The sequence below is a fragment of the Strix aluco genome, chromosome 4 (assembly GCF_031877795.1).
Source record: "Strix aluco isolate bStrAlu1 chromosome 4, bStrAlu1.hap1, whole genome shotgun sequence".
NCBI classification, from domain to species: domain Eukaryota; kingdom Metazoa; phylum Chordata; class Aves; order Strigiformes; family Strigidae; genus Strix; species Strix aluco.
Genome location: NC_133934.1, coordinates 50,165,763 through 50,191,854, shown reverse-complemented (window position 1 = coordinate 50,191,854; position 26,092 = coordinate 50,165,763). Strand labels below are relative to the sequence as shown.

General features: G+C 42.5%; 1 protein-coding gene across 2 annotated transcripts in view; it reads right to left on the bottom strand.

Moving 5' to 3' along the window:
- Positions 1–1,103: 1,103 nt before the first annotated feature.
- The window catches only part of GATB (glutamyl-tRNA amidotransferase subunit B), a 43,980-nt gene continuing 18,991 nt past the window's right edge, over positions 1,104–26,092 (bottom strand). Inside the window, exons 4-13 of one of the 2 annotated variants that reach the window (XM_074823033.1) lie at positions 24,648–24,846; positions 23,554–23,676; positions 20,206–20,319; positions 19,054–19,138; positions 18,646–18,690; positions 16,419–16,608; positions 10,221–10,354; positions 9,745–9,823; positions 4,143–4,277; positions 1,104–1,563 (exon numbers count right to left, since the gene is read on the bottom strand). In XM_074823033.1, the coding sequence (XP_074679134.1) occupies positions 1,435–1,563; positions 4,143–4,277; positions 9,745–9,823; positions 10,221–10,354; positions 16,419–16,608; positions 18,646–18,690; positions 19,054–19,138; positions 20,206–20,319; positions 23,554–23,676; positions 24,648–24,846 (1,233 nt within the window). In that variant the 3' untranslated portion in view covers positions 1,104–1,434. The remainder of the gene's footprint in view (positions 1,564–4,142; positions 4,278–9,744; positions 9,824–10,220; positions 10,355–16,418; positions 16,609–18,645; positions 18,691–19,053; positions 19,139–20,205; positions 20,320–23,553; positions 23,677–24,647; positions 24,847–26,092) is intronic. The other variant, XR_012623137.1, reaches the window with a different exon arrangement.

Below are 26,092 nucleotides of genomic sequence, written 5' to 3'. Positions count from 1 at the left end.
CATCCTAAAGAACAATTCTGAAGAAGCATCTCCGAGGTCTGAGATAAATGTGATCTTTAAAATGTACGGCTTAGCAACCTCCAGAAGGGATTTAAGAACTTCAAACCCCTGGTACTAAATGGGATTTCTTTCCCTAATAAATGTAAGTGTGATAGGCTGCCTCAGGTTGCGTTTCCTCTTAATGGTTTGATCAGCTAAAGTGGGTTGGGACTGGGAAGTTAACCCTGGATTTCAGGGGATACTTAAAGCTGGAGCCGAAAAATGGAAGGTATAAAAAAACCAGCATAAAACACTCTTCAGGATTAAATAGCAGAGCAGCCCCTGGAAGCCAGCTGCACCCTGTGCAATTGTGGTAAGCCAGCTGCCTGTTCACTTCCTTCCCCACTGTGGAACAGTTCCAGGGGCCAGCAGCCAGCCCTGTGCTCCGAGCCCTCTGGCACAGGGGCAGGTTCTCCCCAGCAGAGATAAAACCAAATGGGAGCAACTGGTCCCTTGACTGAGCTGCAGCCTGAGAGCTGGGCTCTGCTTGGGCCCTGCGGGGCCGGCAAGCGCACGTCTGCTCTGCTGAACCTCGCTGCCCAAACTGGGATGGGAGCTGCCCAAGGGCTCAGGCAAACCTTGGTCAGGCATGCGAGCAGCTTGCGGGCAAAGTGGAGGGTTGGGCATGGAACAAGAAGGGGAGCAAAGAGCCTGATGCCAGTTCTTAGATAGAGGCACTTACCTGTGTGTGTGTGGCACTAGCCTCAGGCATGCACTTAAGCAGCTGGAGACTGCATCATCTCCCTGTCCCTCAGAAACCAGGAACGGTGAGAGCAGTGGATATTTTTTCCCTTTTGCTAGGCATGCAGGCACATGGGGTCCTCTTAATTACTGGTAGGTGTTTTAATCTGGGGGGTATGGTGTAGGGGAGAACGTTGTAGAGTAGGGCTGATGGTTGGACTCGATGATCCCAAGGGTCTTTTCCAACCTGAATGATTCTGTGATTCTAATCATTGCTACTAGTGTGCTCACACTAATTTACAGCAAGTTGTTTGTGTGCACCACCTGATTTTGCATTCAAGATCTGTGAACTTCCCCTCCCACAAAAAGGCAGCTAGAGAAGGTGAGTTTACACTTGCTGTATTACAAAACCAACCAGTACAGCTTCAGCTCTCCGTGCACTCATGGACACCCCCAGGAACCTGCTTCCCCTGGCTGTGTGGAAACCACCTTTCCGAAGGCCACACCGAAGTGAGGGAGATGCAAATGTCTGGGTCAGCTTCTGCTGTTCTTTTGCTCTCTGCCTTTGGCTGGGGAAGGCGAGGATGCAACGCTGCCTGAAGTACAACCAATAACCCCGATGCTACACGAGGAGGCGCTGAAGTTCATTTGCAGTGAACCAGACAGAATGAAGCACGTGTTTTCTGTAGACACTTGGGCAGTTTTCTCTTGTGGCTACTCTGACAGCTTCTTCTCTAGTAATTGCTTCACCAGAACAGGATTGGAGCGTCCTTGTGTTTCCCTTTGCACCAGGCCAATTAACTTATTTAGAACTTTTCGATTTCCTGCTTTGATCGCCATAACCTTTAAAGAAAAAACCCAACAGACACCACTGTTAGAGTAAACCTGGACATTTTCATTCATTCACAGCCAAGGTATGAATATTTTTGTCCTTGGGATCATTGTGGTAGAATACTATATTTTGGGCTAGGATGTTATTGATAAATAACTGCCTTCAGCTTTGCAATAAGCTCCTGCTGTGCTCCCATGAGACAACAGCAAGTCCCTACAGCAGCAGGGCCTTACAACTAATAGAAAGCTCTCCTCTTATTGAAAAAGTCAAAAAACACTTCTGCATTTTAACAGCGTCTGTAACTTGAACAGCAACTTCCTGGAAAGGAGCCAGAAAAATGAGGCTGGCTTTTTGCTAATAGGATCTACCTTTTTACTCAATGTAAAGCTCAGTTATAACAAGTAATTTGCATGGAATCATAATCTATTTGATAATATTTGTGAGGTCCTTCAAGCACAGACGTAGGTGTTTCTGTAACAGCATGTTGTTTCCCTTAAGCAAGGAACCCTTTGCAACATAGCAATTAATTAACCAATAAGAAATACAACCTCCTATCAGACAGCTTAGTAGTTGATGCACAAGCACCTACAAAATAGCAAGGGCCACATTTAAAAGCTAAGTAAAGACACTGAAAAAAAACACTGGAAATTTCACTTCTGGGCATTCCTCAAGGAGATGCTACTGCTGAAAGACAAGCGTCCAGCCTTCATGTTTGTGCAGCAGGAAGACGTTCTCTATGTCGTCAAGAGTTACTGAGCAAAACACGATAGCTTCAGTTAAACAGGATGTCATATTTACAGATATTATGGGAAGGATTGTGAACATATGAATCACCAACTGTGCCAATACCAAGCACAAATGCAAATATTGCTACTCATTACGGTATCCAAATTATTGGCAGGCTACAATCTTCTCTGTAATGCCACAATCTGGAAAGGACTCACTATTCCCGCTCTGCTCGAAATTACCTATATGGGGCAGAGTGCGGTACAATCCAGACACTGCATCTTCATAAAGGGCTCAGAGGTGGCTTGAGAAACTGTTTGCAAGTTAGTTCATTTTAAAGAAAGTTTACTGTCAAAAAGCATGCATTACTACTATTTTTTTTTTTTCCCGTCAAGTACTCAGCTAATGCTATTTTGCAAGGTAAGCTCTTGCAGCAGTTAAAAGCAGGGAATTACAGGCCTTCAAGGCAGCTTTTGCCTTGGTGAAAGATCACCTGGAGAAAGTAGGGAAGTGAGGCCATTCTACTGCATTTGGCTTGACTGAAACAGTGGCAAACAGAGAGGAATTACGTCTCGGAGAAAGCATTATTATTGAAATGGGAGCGTAGTTATGGACCTTCGGCTTCTGCACTTCCCAATCAGTTCTAATGTTCTCTCTATCCACACTTGTGCTTCCGTACCACTCTGAAAATACAGCAGCACTTTCATCAGGCTCTGCAAATGAGTCAGTCTGATGGAGGTCACACCGACCTACTGCAAGCTTATTTTATCAAAAGCTCTTGCAGAGCTGTTAGCATCCCCCAGTGAGATCTGGGGTGGGTGGTATTGTTCTCAAAAGATGTTAATGCTTTTTTCCAAATGGCAAATGTATCTAGACAATGTTTATATTAGAAGCAAGCTATTCACTTCTGCTTTTACATTTTCGCTCCAGAGAACATGTAAGCACTTGTTTTCATTTTGCTTTTTAAAAAGCAGATTTTAGGCTGTCAGGATCCCTTCCTACTCCTTCCCTTCACAATCAACAAGGGTTTTTTTTTTTTTCCCTTTTTCCCAGCTCAGACCTTTTTAGACCGACGAGCCAGGCAGGCTGCTGTGTGTCCTTCCAAGGAGATGGGGAAGAGCCAAAACCCCATCTTTCCTACTGCAGCATTTGCGCTGCTGCCACAGCCCAGCAGCAGAACAGCAGAGCAGAGAGCAGCTCTGGAGCCATGGCTGCCGCTGCCACGGGGGGCCAGCTCCTCCCCACCCCACAGCAGCCATCAGGCAGGAGAGCCAGCTAGACCCGGCTTTTGGCAGTGGAGGCAGGCAGGGACATGGCAAAGAGACACAGGCAAGTAAAATTTTTGCCCTGCCAGCTCTGATACAGTTTCTAATTCCATAACCAATATATGCCTTGCTGGCAGGTAACTTCAATCTCCAGCTTCAGAACAGTTTCACAGAGTTGCCCTAATCTCACAACAGATGACCAAAAAAAAAAAAAAAAAAAAAAAAAGTCAGAGTTATGTGGCTGGGTGGCCAGGTCAGGTTAATGGCAGTACAGCTGAAGAGCAACAGGGCCCTGCAGTTTTGCTTTGCTGCATTAAATTTTTACAGCCTTTCAAAATGACTTAGCGCATTAGCCAGACCGCTAATTTCTTTTGCTGATCATTTCGTGTAAGCTTCAATTTCTAAAAAATCACTTAGTAAAATAAGAAAGGAGAAGAAAAGCCTGATAATATCTCAGCAGCAGCTTTAATGCTCCTATACTGGCTCTAGAGCTCAGATGCCAATCAAAAGGAAAAAAAGAGAGGTCATTTTAACCCCCTTTTTAGCGCCACAGCCTGCTGTAGTGCACAAGCTTCCCAGCACCACTGGCAAATAATCACCTCATTTTCTTGTCCATCAATCACCGCCTGGCAGATCTGTTCAAGATCTTTTTGATCCTGTATCAGTTGAAGTTTCTTTTCTTTAACAATTTCAAGAGGAGTCTTCCCTTCTCCCTTCCACAATTCTGCAAACACCTGAAAAATCACAATGAGTAGCGAAGGTCAGTGTCTTGATGAATCAATGTTGTTTACACACAGTATTTCAGCTACTGATCCCAGAAGCCAGATTTCAGTTAAAGCAAAAGCAGATTGTCTAAATGTGAACAAACCCAAGATTTTATTCTGTGCCTCACTCAAAGACCTCTTATACCCTCCCTCCTTTTCTGCATCCTGAAGTAAGATGAAGCATTTTCACTTAAGGCATGAGCACAGGTGAATGGTTTGCAACTGGTGCTCTGCAGCCTCCGGCCATACCGGGAGCTGCCCGCTACCACCAGCGACGGTGCCTCTTCAACAACGGCAGTTTGCCGAGCGCAGCCCCCACGTACCTTGCTGCACTGAGAAAGGGGGGCACCCCGGCAGAGACCGTCTCTGACTGCAAGGCTGCTCCTCCGGCCGCACACGCGCTCATCTCGCATTATTCACAAGAACCACCCGAGAGCAGTAAGGAAACGCATTTCCATGAGCAATGTCTCTGCCTGGGAAGTGACGATTAACTGACTGGTGTACCAAGTCCAATCCCAGGTAACTCATCCCATTATCGGTGCTCATCAGCAAGGTGTAATGAGGATACGTATGACAAAGCAGAAGAAAAATAGCACCAAGTGGAATGAATGCAGCAGCTCCGGCCCACCTATGCATCACCTCCAAGTACTGGACTGCTGGGCGAACCCGGGCCTCTGGAATAATTACTTGTTAATGCTAGTGTGCTTTCCTACACTGTAGCAGGGCTTCGCCCTGGAATAAACTTGAGAGAAGAGAACATTTATAAAAAACCAATTTCCTTGGGCAGTCATTTTCTGTATTCCCTTTGCTCTTATTTCAGAGCTGTGGGAGGAGAGAAAGAAAGGCCTTATTAAAACAGCTGCTTGTGCTCCATCCTGAGCTGAAGATGTAATTGTGAGTTTGGGCCATTGCTGTGTACCAACATGGAAATGGATGTCATGTCAAAATTTCAGTATTAAACACTCTCCATAAGATGAAGAAGGGGCTGGGATGGGGGGACAAGAAGGGGCATTCCAACTGCATGTTAAATAATTAGCAGGGCAGCAAGACAACTTGGGAAAAATGAAGTTAAGTGTCTTAACTACCCCAGCAATTTTCTTCAGCATGAAGAATTTTCTGATACAAAAGACCTTCAAGTTAAACACCTCTGTAGCTGCAACAGGTATTTAAGAACCATGCATTGCCGCAATTCCTGCAAGAGGAGATTTGTTTGCCAGCAGTACCCCAAAGCTTTTTACAGGATCTTATCACTCTGCTGGAGCCCTTGAGAGAGGTAATGACACGCAGCTGTATCGTGGCAGCTACAGCTTGTTTTTTCCCTGTAAGAGGGTTAAAGGCAGATCACAATATTAAAGTTACTGATAAGCAGCCAGAGTTCCAACCACTGTTAAGTAATGCCTTTAGCTGTTTATATCTAAATAAATCAGTGCAGTGTATGTCTTCAAGATCTTCCTTCTAGTGCAGTACTTAAAAATCATCATGCCAATGCTACCTGGAATACCCCTAGAAAGAAACACATCCCACAGAGATTCAAGCTGTCTGCAGCCGCTTGCCTTTTCTTTGTTGCACTCCACTGCTAACCCAGGCACCCCCTTCCGCTCTTTCCCTGAGGGCGCAGGCAGGAAGCTCCCTGTTCTCGAGGCCTCCCGAGGCACCGGGAGGGTACATCACAGCACCTCTCACATCCTCTCACAGCACAGCCCACAGCAAAACACCCCGGAGAGTCTGAAGCGCTGCACAAATCATGGGCTGGACAATGAATAAGCCATATCGCTCTCCTGGAAAAAGGCAGATGTGTTTTTTAGGACTTCAAGCAGGATGCCATGGGCTGCAGGGGGGAAAATCTGCAACAAACAAAATCTATGCAGCTGACCACGGCAGAGTTACCCAGGAGCAACTCATACCTCAGGCTGACTTAGATCAGGGGCAGGACAGCCTGACAGTCAGAGATCCAGCTCTGATTCCCTGCAATTCCTGTGCCAAGCGTCTCCTGGCACTGAGAAAAGCTTGCCCATTAGAAACCTCGAAGGCACCAGATTTTCCCTGTGACATCTGCATTGTTTGTACTTTTTAATTTGGTAACCAGCATCTCCACTTGGCTAGTAGAGCAACGATGTTATCAAGGCCCTTGCTTGTTTACAGGTATGTAGGAAAGCAGAAAGAGATGTGGCCAAGACCTGTCAAAGATGCACTTTTAAAAATGTGTTTCTCCACTTGGCAAGGAGTACGAATCTAAAGAAAGCAGTTTAAAAAATGATTTCAACTCATTTACACAAACTGCCTGCACCAGAACAGGAGGATCAAATTATGAAGCCTCCAGAGCCAAAACGAGAATCTCAGGCCTCATTTCCATTACTGAAATCTCAGTAGTTTCTACTATTGATTCTTGCCTGAGCGTGATTAGATTTTAATGATGTTCTGCAGTCTCTACCTACACAGGCGTAGCCACAAACCATTGGTCAAGATGAATTAATCAGGACTTACACGTCTGGCTGCCACAGGCATCACATCAAACATTTTGCAACTGGTGAATGTGCCAGCTGACTGCTGTGTCTGAGAACGCTCCAACTGGAAACCCTATCTGCAGTGATTTGCTGCCAAGGGTGGGAGGGAAGCAGCAGGCAGCACCACTCCAGTCAGCCCTCTGGGCATCTCTCCCTTCCAGCGATGGAAGCCTCCATGTCTGGCAGTTGTCCCTCAGCCTCTGAGAAGAGTGAGGGGCAGGCTGGGTCCAGTCCTCCAGATGGTATAGCCATAATTGTCAAAGCAGATGGTTCTGTTTAGGTTTGTGTACTGTACTCATTTCCCTGCTATCTACTTTAAAGTGACCTGGGCAACTGCAGAAGCAAACAAGACCTGGGATCTGCTCTGCTCCACACCCTGCTACAGATCCCCGACAAACATGTGACAAAGGGGGTCCACGCGGAGTTGCTCCAGCGCGGCTCTCGGCAGCAGGGCGAGTTTCTGCTTCCCTGGCCCAGGAACCAGCCTGCTCCCACATGGCCATGACCCAGAGGCAGGCCCCTTGCACCAGACGCTTATTCACCGCCAGCCCGGCAAATGAGGACCGAGGGAGGCGCCGTCTCGGGCACACTTCCCATCAGGCTGGTTTCAGCCCTGGGTGAGCAGCACCGGCACCCCCCTCCCACCGTGGGCTTCAAAATGGTGCCTCTGGGGTGGGCCACAGCACATGCCTGCACAGGTCCCCTGACCGTGGACCGGCTCACCCCACGGCCCTGCATGCCGGCAGAGCTGGAAGCTGCTCCCCTTTGCACAGGCGGAAACTGCTTTGGAGACCTCTGGAGTAGGATGCTATATCTGATGGCAAGTTGGGCATGAGCTCTGTAATTACCTAAGTGGTAATTATGTAAGCACGTAGTGCCCTTTCCTTGGCAGATGCATCCTACCATACAATGTTCTGTGTTGACAATCAGTGCTCACAGCTTCTATCTGCCTGTGTTTTAGTGCCTTGTACAGCAGAGACCAAACACAAAACCTTTAAAAAATTTAAACTGTTAACAGCTTCCTGCAGCAACCATATATGTGTATGCGTGTCTGCGCGCTCACGCCATCAAACCCTTCCATCCCTCCACATTCGATCTGGCTCTACCACTGCAGTTCATTCTCCCCCACTGCAAGTGCTGCAATTCATCTGCTGTTGTGTATATATAGCCTTTCCTGCCCTCGGGCCATCCAGTATCTCTGCCTACTGCTGAGAATTGCTATAAACATTTGTTATTCTTCCGACATCCAGGCAACCAAAATACTTTTCTAAATGTGGCAAGGTTTCTGCAGTTTGATAGCATCACTCAGTGATGGCGAACAGTACTGTTATTTCTCTGTGTCCAGTTTCAGAACACCAAGGACAACATGCACATTACAAGGAGTTGGTAATTAAACAAGAAAAGCGTCTCTGAAATTCTTGATATTTCATAACCTGTCAGAAGTGCTGGCACCCAAATATATCACAAGACAAGAAACTCCGGTAGAAGAGCATTAGTACCCTGCATCCACCTCCACAAGGAAGCTGGGAGTGAAGGCTGGAGCTCTGAAGCTTCCCTTCCAAATGCAGACACCAAACTGACGGGTGTGCCGCAACCCCGCTGGCACAGAACTGCTCTGCCATCCAATGCTTTTCCTATTAATACTTTAAATTCTTTTCTGAAGCTTTTACTTTTCCAATCCAAAATTTCCAAATGCACGTGCCTGAAGTCAGGCACTTAAATCCTTATTTATGACACCTGTCATATGCAGCTGGCTATTGAAGCAGACCACCAACAAGACCAACTTAATTAAGACCCACAAGCATCTCCAAAAAAGAAAACAAACCAGGAAGTTTAGGGGTCTCCAAGTAGGGTAAAGAGCCACATTTGCAACAATTACACTTGGTTTATAATCATCCAAAAAAAAAAAAGTGAACTGACTTCAATACTATTCCAAAGTTGTATTTGATTGAATCAATAGAAAGATGGAAAAAGATGGAAACCCGCCCTGTGTATCTCAGAGTGAAAGCACATAAGGCAAGTTAAAGATCTTCATTGCAATTTAAATATCTTCATTAACCATTTCACAGATGAACACCTTAGAAGAAGCACTCATCTAATGTACTTATCAAGAGGATAATAATTAATCTGAAAAGACAATGCATTCCACATAAATGAGCGGGCAACAATTTAAGGTGAATGACAGATTATTCCCTATCACACAAAAACTCCAAATTTTGTCTACAGACACAGCAGTCACTGTACCCATCATAACCAGCTCACAATTTTAGATACAAATCATTGAGAGCTGATTTTTCAGACTGTCCTAAGAAAGATGCTATTTCAAGAGGGAGAAACTAGCTTTTCCATCAGTACTTGCTTGAAATGTCTATGATAGCACTTGCTCAAAGAAGCAAGGATAAAAGGAAGGCCAGACCTCTCCCCTTTTGACTCAGGGATACACCAAAGCAGAACTCTTTTTGTGACTACACTCAGGTGAATTCTATCCTTTTCTACATGCTAATGCTTGGGCACTTAGATCTTACTGTCCTTAGTACCTAGTAACTGATACTCTCAGTTTAAGTGCAAGTCATGGATTAGCTCGCACTGACCTTTCACTCTGGTCTGACTCGACCTGTGAAATTGAGATCTAGTGTCCGGTCTGTTCAGAAATGGGATTTATTTGACTTCAGTTCACTTTGCTTCAATCAACTATTTGGCTCGTGCCCCCTTCTAACACTGACTATGCAGAGGTATTTGTAACATTATATACACATGAGGCATTTTCATCTATTTTATATATGTATTATAGATACAAAATTTATCCTTCATCAACACTCTAAATAATTTCCTTTTAAAGCAACCGATGTACCGGTACACACTGATTATAATAAAATCGCTACACGAATGGAGTAAGCAGATTCAAACTACAGTAAAATCAAACAGGTACTTACCTGCTTTGCTGCTGTAGAAGAAATTTCTTTTTCTTCTAGACAGTTCAGAAGGTCAGCCAGGAGAAAAGAACTGACTGGGCTAGGAAAGAAGGCAGAAGAAGCTACCTCAGAGAATAAGGTGAAGTAGTATAGCTAGGCTACTGTTGCTTGCCTAAAGATCACAAAGTTTAGCATGACAAGCTAGTATTCTTCCTCGTGATCCACTATATTCAACTTCAGTATTGATGGCCTGACTATGCCTTACCATTGCCATATTCCAAAGAAGGCAGACTGATCACTACTCTTAACTACATGGTCCTCTTCTCTGCAAGGTATTTGGTTAACTTCATTCAGCATGACAGCATCAAGGCCTATGTAACAAACTTCACAGATAGTAACTAAAGCAGAAGCAAGCAACAGAGTGACACGATGCTATTCATGGTACATGAGAAAAGGATCACTTTTGTTTCACAACTGTATTAATCAAGAAGCCTGACCTTTCCTTTACTGTAAGGGAATGTTGTTTCAAATAACTGAGCAGGTCTTTCAGAATCCAGCCGATCACTTTCTTTGGCTTCATTTGGGTCTGTTTTATCACATCTTCAAAGAATTCTGTTAATCCATCTTCATTCTGTTTAGGAAGAGTTAAATGCATCAAAAAGATACCAGAGTGCAAACATGATTAATTATACAATTACATTCAGAGTATCAATACTCAATCCTAAAGTAAACTTGGTTTTGTGAATTCATTGCAAAGTCACAAGACTTTGGAGTCATTTTATTAACATAACGGCAAACAAACTATGTTATGTCTAGAATAGGTACATACAGCTTATCTGCCAGCCTGTTTCAATGGAACATAGCTCCTCCCTAAAATTAACATTTGGGGAGAAGTTTTCTCATCTTCTCATGTGTTTTAAGTACATATAAGGCTAGAAAATGTAATGCTGCCATCTAACAGGCTGTCAGGCTACCTTTTACCGAGAAGAGATTTTTCCTGAAACTGTCTACAGGTATTTCACTCCTGATTTTGCAATCACTTCTATTTATTTTGGATTGAAGGAATAAGTTTAGCTTGCATTCACCCTTCAACGATATGGAAAGGTCACACTGTAAGAAGCAGGGTTTTATTTTTCTATTTTTTTCAGAGAAGCTATGTAAGCTTTTCCACAGCAACCTAAATGCTCAGAAGGTATGACAGTAGGGGATTCAATTTATAGCCTAAGAGATATCTGAGATTGTTTTTAGAAGAACAGATACTGCACAGTCTGTTGAATGCTGTGCTGTTTGTCATCAAGGCATTGATGGATCTTTAACTGTAGCACAGGACTCATTAGGTCTACTGAGGGCTGAAGAGCTATTAAGCAGCAGCTCCTACCTTTTCAAGGAGGAAACCAAATGCAGTGTGCCACTGGACTTCTGCAGTGTGTGGCATAAACGCACAGGAAGACAAGCCAGCTCTCAGGAGTTGAGAGGTAACAGTTTAGAGACAGCCAAGGAGCTATTCTAAGTATATTGTCATCACAGCAAAAACATTTCCCAAGCACGTACTGACTGCAGCCAGATCTCTGAACAGTTCTGAGCAAAAAGAGTGCAGGTACACACTAAACCAAAGCCTGACTTTTCCACTCAAACACATCCCATTTTGCCCTTGTTTTTAAAGGCAATTTATCATAATAGCAATACAGAATTTTAGACTTGCCTCCTTAAAACTTTCATAACATAAACTTCTAACAGCTCTAGATACCACATTTTTCATTGGTAATGAGGTATGGCTTTTGAGAAGACTGCAAACTACTGCTCTCTGTTCTATGAAACAGAACAAAATGTACTTAGATTATTGGTTGGTATGCTGTAAAACTGGTTGTGACAAAAGTGAGACACGTCCCCTTTACCTTGAGACCGCAAGCAAAGAAACCAAGTTCTCAACCTGTAAACCTTGTAACTCCCCCTAGTTATCTATCTAATACACACAGACAAAATTTATCTAGCAGTTACTTTGTAATCAAATCATGTAAAATCGAAGGTGAAATAGACTAGAGGAACAAATCTGGCTTAAAAAAAACAGTAAAGGAATGACATGATTACCAAAGTGCAGTAAACTTGATTAAAAACTGCGTGTGTGTTAAGTGGAATTACTAAAATGATGCATTACTAAATACTGTACTCTTTCTAATTCACCTCAGGATTCAATAGCACAAACAAACACTGATTATTTAAACAGCGGGTTCCCTTCCACAAAAACACCTGTCCAATTTAGGCAGGAAAAAGTGAGCACGTATAAATGCTGGTTTCTTTACACGTGCTGCAGAAGGTTTTACAAACACTCCAGGCAGAGTAGGTCTAGCTACAACATTATGCACAGGAAAACAATGTCTGCAGATGCCACATGTCTGAATGCAGGCTGCACAACTCAGACGCAGCACATCCAACACTTCCATCGTGTATAGGCAAGAGAGCATATCTCTAGCAGCGGGCACATTCAGATTTCTAGATACCAACAGCCTGGCTGGAGTGACAGCTCTGACCCTGGTGCCAGACCTTTAAAAAATCAAGGACAAACATACCCAGCCTTCACGTTTTATTCAGATGATTTCCAGGCAGCAAGAACAGAAAAGCCCAAGAATACTCAGACAGACAGCCCTCATATGCTACCAGGTACCGAACCCCATACTCACTACTTGTGCCCATAAAACCAGACATATTCCCCCAAATTCCTTTGCATTTCATTTTAGGTTTTTTAAAGTGACTGTCATTTTCTGTAGCCAAAGAGTGGGAAAACCCAGCAATGCTAGACTGAAATGAGTAAGGCAGAATGTCAAAACATCAAAATGACTGACAGAAATGAAACATTTTCCTCATTTTCTTGCCATATTAGAAAGATGTAGGCATAACTTGATTAGTTGCAATTTCTAGATACTGTATTACTTGAGCCTGACTTTAATTTGTTCTGCATTTTGGTCAACTTTCTTCATGCCACATTCCCTCCAACTACCAACACACATAGAGCTGTCCCTTGCGATAGATCTGAGCTGAAAACCACTGCATGCTCTAACGTGCTGGTTTACAGGAATGATAACTGACTGTTCTCACTTAATTCTGAGTATTTTAATATTCATAGAAGGAAAACCAGAAATCTGGAATTGCAGCACCGTGTTTGTGATCCAGGCCCACTCGGTGCTCCCATTACACACCAAATATGCTGTAATTTATTCATTAGTTTCACTGGCATGAAATCTGACATACCAATATTTCAGCCAGATGCAAATTTCTTTCTTAAATGTGGTTTAAAAATGATCATTTAATAGTACTGAGATATCAAAAAAATCTAGCGGGGCGTGATTTCAGATGCTTTTTAAACCAGTTTAAAACAGTACATTATTTCACAGAATACCATGGGTACAATCTTTAGGGACATTGGGTCTGTAATGCAAACTTATGCTTTTAAAAACCAATAATGTTTCCCAAGGAACTAAAGAAGAAAACTACATCAATGTTCATAAATGTCATTTCCTGCTTTCTTATTCCCATTTTCACCATCACAGTTCCCACAATAACCAACTGTGAGGTAACAACTGCTGCAAAAATGTGCAAGATTGTCAGGGGAAAAAACCAGAAAATTTAGCCTATTAAAGCAGACAAGCAGAGCAGTCAAAGAAGGTTCAAACTTTTTCCTACAGCTTCTTATAAAGTTATTTAAGTTCTAAAAATAAGCATAAATTCACCTGCACACCAACATGTATGAGGACGGCATGTCATAAACAAAATGGTCAAAATCAATTTCTACAGCATCCCACTTCTGACTGAAAGATTCACCCATGTAATTGTTCCACCAAAGCAATAAGCCAAAGCCCAAGTAGAACGGCCACTTATCTGAGCAAGCAGAGGAACAGTAAATTAAGAAAATCAGAAACTCCATTTATTTTTGCAATTTATACATAATTGTCAAAAATGGAGCAGTTTACACTTAAGACATTCCAGATATGAAGGTATTAATAGGTAATGCTCTCCTTCCATCTCAGTGAATCTTGTCATTAGGCAAAGCAGGAGTCTCAGATTCTCAATACAGCCAGTACAGGCAGCTATTGTATATGAGAATAAAGCTCATGAAGCAAGTTCGGAAACTAACTTGCATGCTGAAGTATGGTATTGTTTTATTATAACTTTGGCACATAATGTTTTCTCTAACAAGTTGGCGCAGAACAGACATTTTGCATTTTAGAGTCATCCCTCTACCACTGCCATTTATTTAATGAGCACCCCTGGGTGCTCTAACTTGAAAGAACGCTCATTAGATTGGTGCATCTGGCCCTATAAGCAATCTTCTGCAACTTCTGATGTAAGCTTAACACAGCAACGGACACACCGTTTTCAGATGAATTAAGGTTAACTAGTCTCCCAGTGAACAGGCAAGCAACTTTTATAGAGAGTATACATGCTGACATTCTAATGCACAATAAAAGAAGACCCGCAATGAAGAACATGTTCACTTCATGCATTCAAATGGATGCATTATCTTATTACAAGCTGAATCCCAAATTTCAGCTTGGAGCTCATTAATTGTCTTATATGTTGCAAAAAGGAAAAAAAGTTAAAAGGGAAAAAGTGAAGGCAGGAGTGGATTTCAGAGAACAGCTGGAAAGATAGGGCAGTTGATGAGGCAAATACATAGGGCTAGTTGATAGAGACAACAGAAACCACACAGCAGAAGCCATCAATACTAGCAAAATTGAAACACGTGAGAAGTGGGTTGATGCCAAGTGAAAGGAGTGGGTGTGCTGGGTCTGGCTGGGATGGAGCTTATTTTCTTAAGAGGGTGCTGTGTTCTGGATTTGTGACTAAAGCAGTGCTGACAACACACCAGTGTTTTGGCTACTGCTGAGCAGCACTTTCTCTTTTTCCCCACTCTGCCCCCCACAGCGACTAGGCCAAGGGTGGGCACACAACCTGGACAGCTAACCCAGACTGACCAAGGGTCATATGAAGCCCTATAAAGCCCTGCTCAACAAGGAAAACCAAGGGAAGGGGATTTGGGGGGAGGTAGTCTTTGTCATTGCTCAGAGACTGGTTGGGCATCAGTCTACTTGTGCGAGGTGGTGAGTGATTGCATTTGCATCACTTTTGGGTTTTTCCCTTCCTGGGAGGTGGTAAGTGATTGCATTTGCGTGACTTGGATTTTTCCCTTCCTCTTTCCTTCACTTATTTGTCTTTATCTCAAGCCACCAGTTTTCTGGCTTTAGCTCTTCCTATTCTCTTTCCTGTTGCACTGGTGGAGGAATGAGCAGGAAGCTATGCTGCTTAGCAGCTGGCCAGGGTCAACCCACCACAGAGGGGGAGAAGAAGAAAAAAAAGTCAGAAAAGGGTCCAGGACCTATCCACCCTTCTGAGCGCTCTTTATTTTCATATGTGAGAAGTATGTTGATGTGAAAAAATGCGTGCATGAATAGGAATACTGACTGCGAAATCACTTTTTGGAGCTTATACAATGAAATAGAAAGGTAAGAATTACTGACACCTCTTGAGGCTATCACTGCTGCCTCGTGACTTTGACGAGACTTATGACTCACCTGCCCACCAAACAGTAAAAGATCTACAACTCACTAAAATGGCACACCACCACAAAAGCAGTTTTCCTAACAGCTTTCCTCAGAAGAAAGAACCATTTTTTTTCCGTACAACTAGCTTCTGTACAAGTGTATTAAATTACAGACACACAAAGGAGGGATATTAGGTAGTTAAGTTATGTGCATGGCTCTCCCTCCATTTATAGTCAAAGAAAAGGAACTCCTCTAGAGGACAATTGAAAGTACTTGTGGTTCTGCTCTGAATCTTACTCTAAGTAAGTCCTTTTACTTCTGTCTCCACTAATCACAGAGGTAACTAAAGCAGGACACTGTCCTAGCTTAGCTGGCTATGTGAAACATCTGATCTTGGGTGGGTGTACTAACCCCCCCCCCCCGGAAGTTATCACTGGCAAACAGAGATGATGCAGTTTGTATTTAAGAAGCTCAAAGTCCTTCAGAATAATTTTGGAAGTTATGAGATTTATATCCACATTTGCCACCTCCTTTTCTTGTTCATCCCCTCTGCTGACCCTATCCCTGGTATATTGCATTGTGAGGTCAAAGTTGATGTTGTACAGCCATTTTGTGTATTTACTTAAGAATGTCTGGGTGTTTTTCAAAATAATGCAGAAGCCAGATCAATGGGCATGTGAAACTGAAAGATTTAAGCTTTGGGTTTTGCTTCGCCATCAGGAAAACACATCTACTAATTTGTTAAATACTGACAATGTGCCCAGCCTTGTACCAGACCCAAAGACAAGAAGAGCCGGCACTTGCAGACAAGGATTTGTCAGCAGGAAGTTGTACATTTGTTCCAGTCAGTCACAGGTGCATCCATGTGTAGACAGACAATATTAAATAATTGTCTGTGTAGACAAGATCAATATTAAATAATAGTTATTTGACTGCACCTTGCATGAGAAACACTTCTAGGCGCATTATGTATGGCTTCTTTTCCCTGCCATTCTGTGTATATGGCTCTAAGGTATAAAGTATGCATTGGACATATTTCCAGCTAAAGAACATCCACAAGAACTGACAGCTGGTTAACGTGACATTGGTAAATCTTTTCAAGAACCGTGCAACTTTCAAGTTTCTAGGCTTATTTTAGCACTTGATCAATAGACCTACCAATAAGGTGAAGCTGTGTTCAGGAAGAATCCCATACCGTTCAACAAGCTTTGCTCTCTTCACACTGGGGAGGTCAGGAAGTCTCTCATGAATCCAGTCAATATTTACCACTTGCTGATGGTTCATATTAGCTGGCAAAGATTTGGCATCGTACAGAATCAATGGAGGAAGGTTTGGCTCTGGCATAAACCTAGTAAAAATGAAGAAATTCTTTATAATTATTTTCAGTCAGAAGCTGAACAACAAGGAATAAAATTTATGTCACAAGTTTATACTTAACTGGAAGTTGTATTACTACAACTGTTTTTCAACTAAACAAAACATTAAAAAATCATGACTTGGTATATCACCGTTAAGTAGGAAGAGATCAGCCCCTGAACTGCTGCAAAGCCTCTATTTTCTTTCCTCGAGTATTTGACACTGACTGTCAAAGAGTTGATGATAGAAAAGGGGTAATTAGCACCTCTGCACCCAAAATAATAATAAAAAAATAACAGAGCCAATAATAATAGATATGGAGACAAACCACTCCTTTTGGCATCAGGCATGAATTGTGGATCTGGCCAAAAGCAGAAGTGGATGGCAGGGAAAAACCCAGATTGACAGCCAACTGCCAGGAGCGATCTGGGCAGGTTGTAACCTTTTCCAGACTAACTTCAAAAATCTTGATGAAATCTCATGCTGCGCTAAAAGCAAAGTTACTGTGCTCAGCAGGGTGCCATCACAGAACAAAAGGCTCCCTTAAAGAGAAGGCCAATTCAAACCACTTGAATAACTGCGATTGAAGCAGAAACCTCACTCTTACATGATCAAATAAGGGGTTCAAAAACATCAGAATAAAGGACATTGGGCACCCTCTACATTTACTATAATAATTTCTATTTTGAATCTGCCTAAACATAGATTTAAATTTAATGTATAATGTGCAGCAGTAAGTTACAAAAAAATCTGAAAAACACAGATTAATACTCATTCTAATCTTAGTAATCTTCTTTCTGGTCTTTACTAGAAATATCTTAGACTCACCAGTTTTGCCTAGGTCTTCATGAATTTTCTTTTGCATTTTTTCAAATTAGTCTTGTTAAATAACCCTCATGCCAGCCCCTACTATAATAAGGAATTCACAAAATGATCACTGCCTTTTCTGCTGCATTTCTACAAACAATAATTTAAAAAGCAGATTTAGTTTATGAGATGTTTTCAAAATCCTTGCTCTGCTCTAGTAAGATCAATGGTAGAGTACATGTAGATCTAACAGGAACACAGATATGGCAAAGCAAAGAGGCTCTGAAAGTTCTCCTGCAGAACTACAATTCTCCAGCTGGGAAGTGAACTCTGGGAGTAACAGGAAGACTGCCTCTGGGATGCAAAGCTAGGGAACTACTGGGAGGATCAGCCCTAACCAGGGGAAGAGGCAGACACACAGAGCAGGAAAAAGGGTGCCCAGAGCAATCGGCAATCACTGAGCTGCATCCCTCTTCCCCATCCCACTCAGACACCACAGTGATTTCCTCCCCTGCTAGAGCACTAAGCAGCTGTGCTGCTGCTTTGCAGCGCTGCCCCAGCACTTGTTCCCAGCAGCATTGCTTCCCAACAGGACCTGTGCCTCGTCCCCTCGCCCTCTGGCTGAACCCTTCTTGGGTAGCTGTTTATGGTTTGATGGCTGTCATCTCACACTGGTGGAAGGCAAGAAGTACTTAGCAAGGTAACATCTTCAGTAGGTCTACAAAAATCTTAAGGTAGAAACCTGGTTATGAATGCTGACACTTTTCAATAGTAGTTAGGATTTTCAAACAGTGATTGTGATCTATGATCACAGAATTTAAGCATGGAGAGGCAGGGCCTGGTATCTAAAAACAGTTACCCCCAGTATTTTCTTAAAGTGGGAGCAATGCTTAACTCAGAATATTCTTACATTTTGCATCTGGCATTCTTAAGAATATATGTGCACTGGCCACAGAGCAAACCTTCAACTTACCCACTTTGAGCTAAGGTACTTCAGCTTAGGTTTTGGGAAAGGCCTATGCGTTTAAGCAGAGATGAGACAGTTCTAGATCTGAACTGCTCAGACTAGCACTGATTTTGATAGGTCTCTTCCCCTTTCAGTGGAAGGTAAACTTCCAATACATACTCATATGCTGACTATAGGCTCATTACACTGACTACACTTAAAAGTGAAATAAATTCTCAGTCCTGAAATGTTAAATTTATTAAAAAAAATAAATACCGATAATCCTGTTTTCCTTCTTTGTCTCTCATTGGTACAGTGCACCTAAAATAAAAACAAAACAAGGAAGATGTGCTAAGCGGTACACCACAGAATTAGTTTTATGGTAGAAACACAAAACAAACTTTGCCTCATGAAGATCAGGAGAGCTTCTTAAAGCTGCTTCAAAGAATGCATGTATGTAAGAGGGCAGTCATTTTCGCACAGACACTGCTTGATGTAGCACACAATCCGTTGTGAAAAAGCCTTGACTTTGAGAATAAATTACTACCTGTGAGGAGATAAGCTTGTGGACATTAGCTTTAGAAGACACAAGTTGAGCAATACTACATTACATCTCCTGATCATTTCTCTAGTTATCACTGGCACTCTGAAGCTGCTATTTGCAATGCCAACACAAAAACTCACCCAAGCTTGGAATCAAAGGCTCTTGTTTCATTCAGAATTGTTCTTCCACTTTCAAGTTCTTCAATTTGCCTCTGTATTTCATAGTCTGACAGAAACAAAAGAAAAAAGAGTAAGCATGTTACACTGCACTATTAGCTTTTGTACACTCCACCATTTCATTTTTCATTGCTATGCACTAATGGAATAGTTTGTTGTTTTAAACTTAATGAAATAAACAGCACTAGTTACAGGCAGAATTAACAGTCACTGTCTCTCTCTTCAGCATGGTTTCTTTCTCTGCATGTTTTCCTCATCTTCTTTCATTCCCTTTAAACAGAAAACATCTTTCTCCCAGGCACTGCAGCCAAGCCATACATTCCTAGTGGCCTTCCTATCACCCAGTTGAGTTTTCTTTTGGAGATGTAATAACATACCCAAGCTGCATCTGAACTTCATACACACCAGCAACCGTACTCAGTGGAAAGCAATCACCTACACTGGAGGACACAGATACTGTGAACGTATTTCCATACTAAACATGCTAGGCATTGAATCATCTGCTTTATTCTTCTTGCAGGCAGAGGGTTACCTCTGCAAGAAAAATACAGACTAACACGGCTGCTATCCCCACAGTACCCCATACTAGATTTATTGTGTCAGGGAGCAGCAAGAGCAAGGCTGCTTCACAAGGGGGGACAAGCCAGGAGCCAAGGGTGATCACAGCACAGACAGTGCCCTCACTGCCCAGGGCAGCCCCACCAGTCTGAACAGCAAGGGCAAAGGCACGTGTTATTAACAGGGTCCACTGAGAGTCTCAGTCGAGGTGAGGGGATGAGCTGGGTTCAGGGTCCATCCAGGGAGTTCAGTCAGAAGCAGCAGGAGGTAAGTCCAGAGTCAGGACTGGGAACAAGACTACAGAACAGGTCCGAGGTCCATCAGGAGACAGGACTGAAAACTGGCACACCTGTGGTGTAGCTCGGGCAAAGCATGAAGGCCCCAGCCTGAGCTTAAATAGGACTTCTGGACCCATGGGCAAGGTGCATGGATGAGACAGCCAGATGAAGCTGATCAGGGCATTTAAGGCCAATTACTACACTCAGGAGCCTGACATATTTCATGTCAGACTGCATAAAACATCTACAATGCTCCTGTAATGAAGCAACCATCATTTACCTACTGCTTTTGCCAGGAATCGTATGCTATTGATATTCTTCACCTCAGTCCTCACTCCATAAGGCTCTCCAGGGTGATGCACAGAAACATTGGCATCCACTCTCAGCTGACCCTCTGTGAAAGGAAACTTCATCAACAGAATAGTCTTCCCTGTAAACTACAGTAAAAACCTTGTCATGCATTAACAAACTGCATGTTATGTGCAGAGCATTAATAGCAGACTTCCATATGTTCAGAAAGGAGTAACAACCACCTCATCATAGCGTTCTGTTTGTAATTCCATCTCAAGACTCTGCCTACAATCATTCAAAATTTTCTGAGAATACTACCTTTTAAAAAAAATTACTGCCCATAATTCCTCTCAGAGAAAACTGCATGGTGCAGTGCAGCACAGATCCTCTAAGCCATACAGTGAAAAAAGCTTCTGATTCACAGCTCTTAAATAAAGGCCTGAATTAGACAAGCAATTTACAGTGGTGGATTGTGAGCTTCCATTCCTCTAAAACCAGCATAAAAATACCGTTTGGAATTACAATTTGACGGATATATACTACCCTAGCGTAGAATACAAGAACTTACAGTTATGTTGAACAGATTTACTAAGGTGTTCTTGGAAATTTACAGCTCAAGGACAAAATGTGACTAGTGGTGGATTGTTTTTGTAATTTTCTTCCTCGCCTTCAAGAAACTGCAATATCCCGCCCCCCCCCCCCCCCAATTCCCCTGGCTGCCAAAAACTGAAACTGAATACAAAGTTACACAGAAAAGTATCCTGCACTTTTAGTCCAAATGGAACAATGTCCTTGGAGATCTCTAATGACTCAACCACAAGTAACTCGTAATTGTATCTTTCTAAGTTTTGTCCCTCTAAAGACATCCCTTCTGAGAAGAAAAGGCTTGCCACAGTTATTCAACTGGTGGGAGTAAACAAACAGGAGAGGTTGTACTAAAAAGAAACATCATTTTTCCCCATACTGCACAGTGAACATCTGTAGCCTTCCTCTTTTTTTTTTTTTTTAATTTCAAATACAGATAAAAAGAAACAAACACTTCCTGTTTAGATACAGTAGCATTATTAAGGAGAGCACAAAATAGCTCAGAGTTAAACCTGTGAAGATGCCTACAGCTTCAGAATCCATTCCGGTCAATAGATGTAAATTGACTAGAGAGGCCTTTGGTACACTTTGTAAAAGTAGGCTGGATGATAGCACACTGATTTCCTCTGTCTTCATAGAGTCTTGCCAGACATGCAAATGAAGGACAAAGGTGCTGGAATGACCCAAAATCTCTTTCAAGAGAAGTGTTTTGCATGTGCTCCCTCTTTGGGGTGAAATGAGTACTTGTTCCAAAAGAGGAATAGTCTTGTCCCGCCCTTGCTTCATTTTGAGACATGACCTGCTTCTACTTGGATGTAGGTGTCAATGTGACAAGACAATGAAGTTAATCAGGCATAAGTGAAACGAGAGCCAGGCCCCAAACGTTCTTAAAAAAGGTTTTTTCCTTTAAGCCCAATTTAAGCCCCATTTCTTTTCCTTTCACTTCACAATGAAATCATCTTTTTATCTGTTTGTTGTTAATGAAATAACACCTGATAAAACTGGGCACTTGTCTTCACTGAACACCAGGTAGAATGAAGGTAAAATATGAGAATGTAAAGCCCCTATTTGAAAGAAAGTAATTATGATGAGGGAAAACCACAGTAGAAAGTCCCTAAAAACACCACCTTGAAAAAAAAAAAAATCCAAATACTTTTAAAGCCAACTATACTGGAGAAAAAATATTCCCAACACTGGAATTCTCCTCTAAAGTCAGAAATTTCACTGCTATAAAAGATATCTTTGTGCAATTCCAATCCTAGGGGCAAATTCAGCAGTGACACACAATAGTATATGAGTATGTCCATGAAGGATTTGAAGAAGCATGCAAACTGGCTGCTTGATAGTAACAACTGTGCCCCGTTTGACACGTGAAACACTAGTGTGAGAAAAGATTCAGAAGCGTATATAATGTCTAGCAATTATTATTTCCCCCTACATTAAATTAGATTTGCATCACTAGCCAGCATTTATTGGATCCCATTTACTGGGTGATACATGGACCACTCTGACTCAGTTCTCTAGGATGCATCTCACACTATGGACCAAATTTGTTGCCAGAACAGCGAGGCCAACTGCCACAGGCAAAAATACAGCTTACACTGTGAACACTAATAGGCAGCTGATAATTGGCTGTATGTGTGGAAGGGATGAATGGCCAAAATTGTACTTTTAAACTCTCAAGCAGCCGCCTGCTATTTGCTAGCAGTAACCATGGGCTGGTTGTAAATTTTGGTAACATTAAGACTGAGCAAAAATGGCATGACCTGAATCCTCCAATTAATAGACACATGAGACAGACTCACCAGTTAGAAGGCTGATCACACGCTGTGCTTCTGCACATCATCTATAGCAAAAACTAGGGCCTTAGGGTTCCAGAAAGAAGAGCTGGTGCCAAAAGCAGGGGTTCCCAAAAAAGGAAGTGGTCTCAGAAAGACAGCAGTGATCTTGGCTAGAGAGATCCTAGAGGTGGGGGAGGATCCTGTAGATCAGAGCAATGCATGGAGACAAATGCCAGGGGATGCCTAGGGACCCTGGCCTCTAACACCTGAGACTGGTACCTGCAAGCCTGCTGCACAGCAACACAATTTTCTGGCCCACCTCCCCAGACCAGCAGTGATCTCCCTAGTGGGAAGAGAAATTGAGAACTAGTGAACATAATGCTGGAGGGGAGGGAGAGACAATGAGTGTGTGAAATACTCAAGTAGGGTATTTCCAGCTCTCGCTGGTTCTTAAATTAACCCCAGCACCCATGTCTGCTATGTGCTGTTGTTTACTCCATCTCACCCATGACACCAGCACAAGTTTACTACCAACACCCATTTTATGACTGAGACCTGACACACAAGATGATCCATGCTCCCACTACTTTGTCCCATAACTTCCATATTCTACAACTAATCCTTACTACAGATCTTCTGTGCTGCAGTGCTGTGGCAAGCAAGATGAGGACAGACAGGGAGAAACACGACAAGAACCCTGGGGACATTCCTCCCTGCCTAGGTTTATCCTGTAAAATTATTGTGTGAAGTGATATAAAATCTAGCACTGCAAAGCTCTGCAGATGAAGGCAGGCTCATAAGAACCCCTCAAGCATGGCAGACATTAGGACAGGCTTGGAGGATTGTAAAAACATCTAGAAAAGGCTATGCATTGTAAGCAACCACAGAGCAAAATAACTAGAAGCTGCAAAACTCCTGCAAATGCAGAGAATTACTGGTGACAAGGGAACATGCCCGTCCCCCTTCTGTACCTGCCATGACTGCTTGGCTGCTCCCAAGTGTTTGAAGAATGAGCTGAAGCTCTCTGACTGCTGCAGCTGCTTCTTCCCCACAGCACATATCAGGCTCCATGACAACCTCCATGAGGCCGACTCCTATCAGAGAAAGAGACAGGAGATTTTCAACAACAGCTTTTGATCTTGGCATATTAGAGTGCAACTGGCTAAACACATGAAAGCACTTGGGCTTTTTTTGAAAAAAATAAACTCCCATGTATTATTTAGTAACTGTCACTGTGGGGCTAGCTGCAGATTGCTATAAAAACTTTTCTTCCTATTTTTTTAAAGGAACAGACAAACAGCAGAGAGTCCTCCACCCTTTGATGACATGCAGATCAGAAGGACACATTCCTCTTCTGCCTTTCTCTAGGAGAGCTCCCATTTAAGGTCAATTCAATTTCAGATTCAAATTAATTTATCTTAAACAGATGCATTCTCTTTTGTAGCTTCAGGTTTCAGCTTTCAAAGAATATGAGCAGTCATAGCCCTTAACTTCAATAGACACCGGAGCACTGTCCCCCATCCAGGCTAGGCCATTCAGGTTGCTGCACATGTTGTGTGCTAATTTGGTTCATTCCGTTTACAATTTTGAAGTTTAAAGAGAAAATCTACATTTTTTCAAAGCCAATAATTAAAAGAAATGTCTGACTCATGCACTAGACAAATTTCAACAGCTGCTCCTTCTATACAAACTTGATTCACTACATCTGTGATTTTTTAATTTTTTTTTTTAAAAAAAACAATGCAAGCAGTGGCAAGAGCTTAAATAGCTGAATGGCTGTATGTGACTGACATATACAGTTTTGAGCAAACTGGAGCCAACATATTTCTAACTGGCTACTGCCAATTGCCATCAAGCAACAGCAATGGGAAAAATCCACTGGCCATTAACAAATTCAAGTACGCCCCTGCTTCAAGTGTAATAATAATTTTGATTAATTTTTATTTTCAAGAAGAGAGACATCAGGCTATTTTTATTTTTCACCTCTTCCCTATCACCAATTTACCTCTAAAGATTCATCTTAAACAGAAAAGAGGAGAAGAAAAGGAAAATAATCTAAGCCTACCAGCTCTATTCAAGTCAATGAGAGTCTGGCTCCTTGTGTCATCATGGAGACTCTTTCCACTGTCTTGCTCCAACTGAATTTGTTTAATCCTCACAGTTTTGGTCACCATCTGGCTCATTTTGTTGTCTATGCAGAGACTGTATGACAGACTTCCATTCACCGCAATAGGAACTCTTTGCTGAGTGATTTGATAGCCAGCCTGTCAACAAAATTAGCTTTATACTCAAATAAAACATTTGCTTTTCAGAAAGCAGCAGCATGGCCAAATGCAGATATTATAGGCTAAGAACAAAACTCAGAATGCAACATCTTCTATAGTGACCTGTATAAGAGGATAGAACACATTAACATGTAAATTCAGAAGTTATTTTGCTTAGCTGGATAAGAAGCAAGCTAGAAGATGGGTCTAGAATTCAACATAGTTGAGAAGCTGGAGGTCTGGAAAAAAATAAGAGCACTCCTCAATACAGGCAAGTATAAGACACTATGCTAATGCAGACATAATCAATAATCAACTGCACAACCACTTGCCAAGGACAACGTAAATTTCACTGATACTGCCTTGGGGCAGGAAACAGACTAGAAGAGGTTCTTCCACACCTGTGGTTCCATGATCATGTTAAATCTTGTCTGAAGCCAGTTAGGGTACCTTCACCCCCAAGCTGGGACTATCACTCATCCTCCTATCAGGCTCAATATCCCTCTCTGTCTCTTCAGAACATTATTCATTAGAGGGAAGGAGAGGGAGAGGGAAGGCGAGGGCAGGGGGTGGAAATCAAGAAAATGAGAAAGCTCAATTTCATTAATGTAACAATTTAAAAGATAGACACTGCAACCCCACATAAAGCACACAGCCGATAAATGCCACCTCGTGCCTGGGACTCCACTCAAAGGGCAAACTGCTAGCCAGAAAAGGGGCTGCCAGCCACAAGGTATTGCAATAACTGTAATGATGTAAAAATATAGAAGTGAATCAATTACTCTGTTGAGGTAGGGTCCCCTTCTCTTCCTCCTTCCTAGCCTGCTCGTGCCCCCAGTCGTGAGAATTAAAAATAAAGCCTGCCAGATTTTAGTGAATTGGGAGGAGCATTTGCATGTTTTGCAGGGAGGACAAGTTCGCTCTAAAATGTCGAGATGGTGACAGTGCAATGGAATGGAGAACAATGGTCTGGCCCTGTGAACAGATCAATTTATATATGCAATAAAGTGCATGACCATCTAGCCATAATCACTGTAAGAAAATAACTGACTCTATGCAGCCTATGCTAATCACACAGCTCTTCCCATCTCCTAAAACTTCTCATTAAAATGATTTTTTTAAAGCCTGAAATAGTGAGTGACAATAAATAACAAGAATCCCATTTCCCATCTAAAGCCCCGTTTTCAGGAGTAACAATAATCCCATTGTCAAACGACCCTAAGAGCTGGATTTATTTTATCTGTTC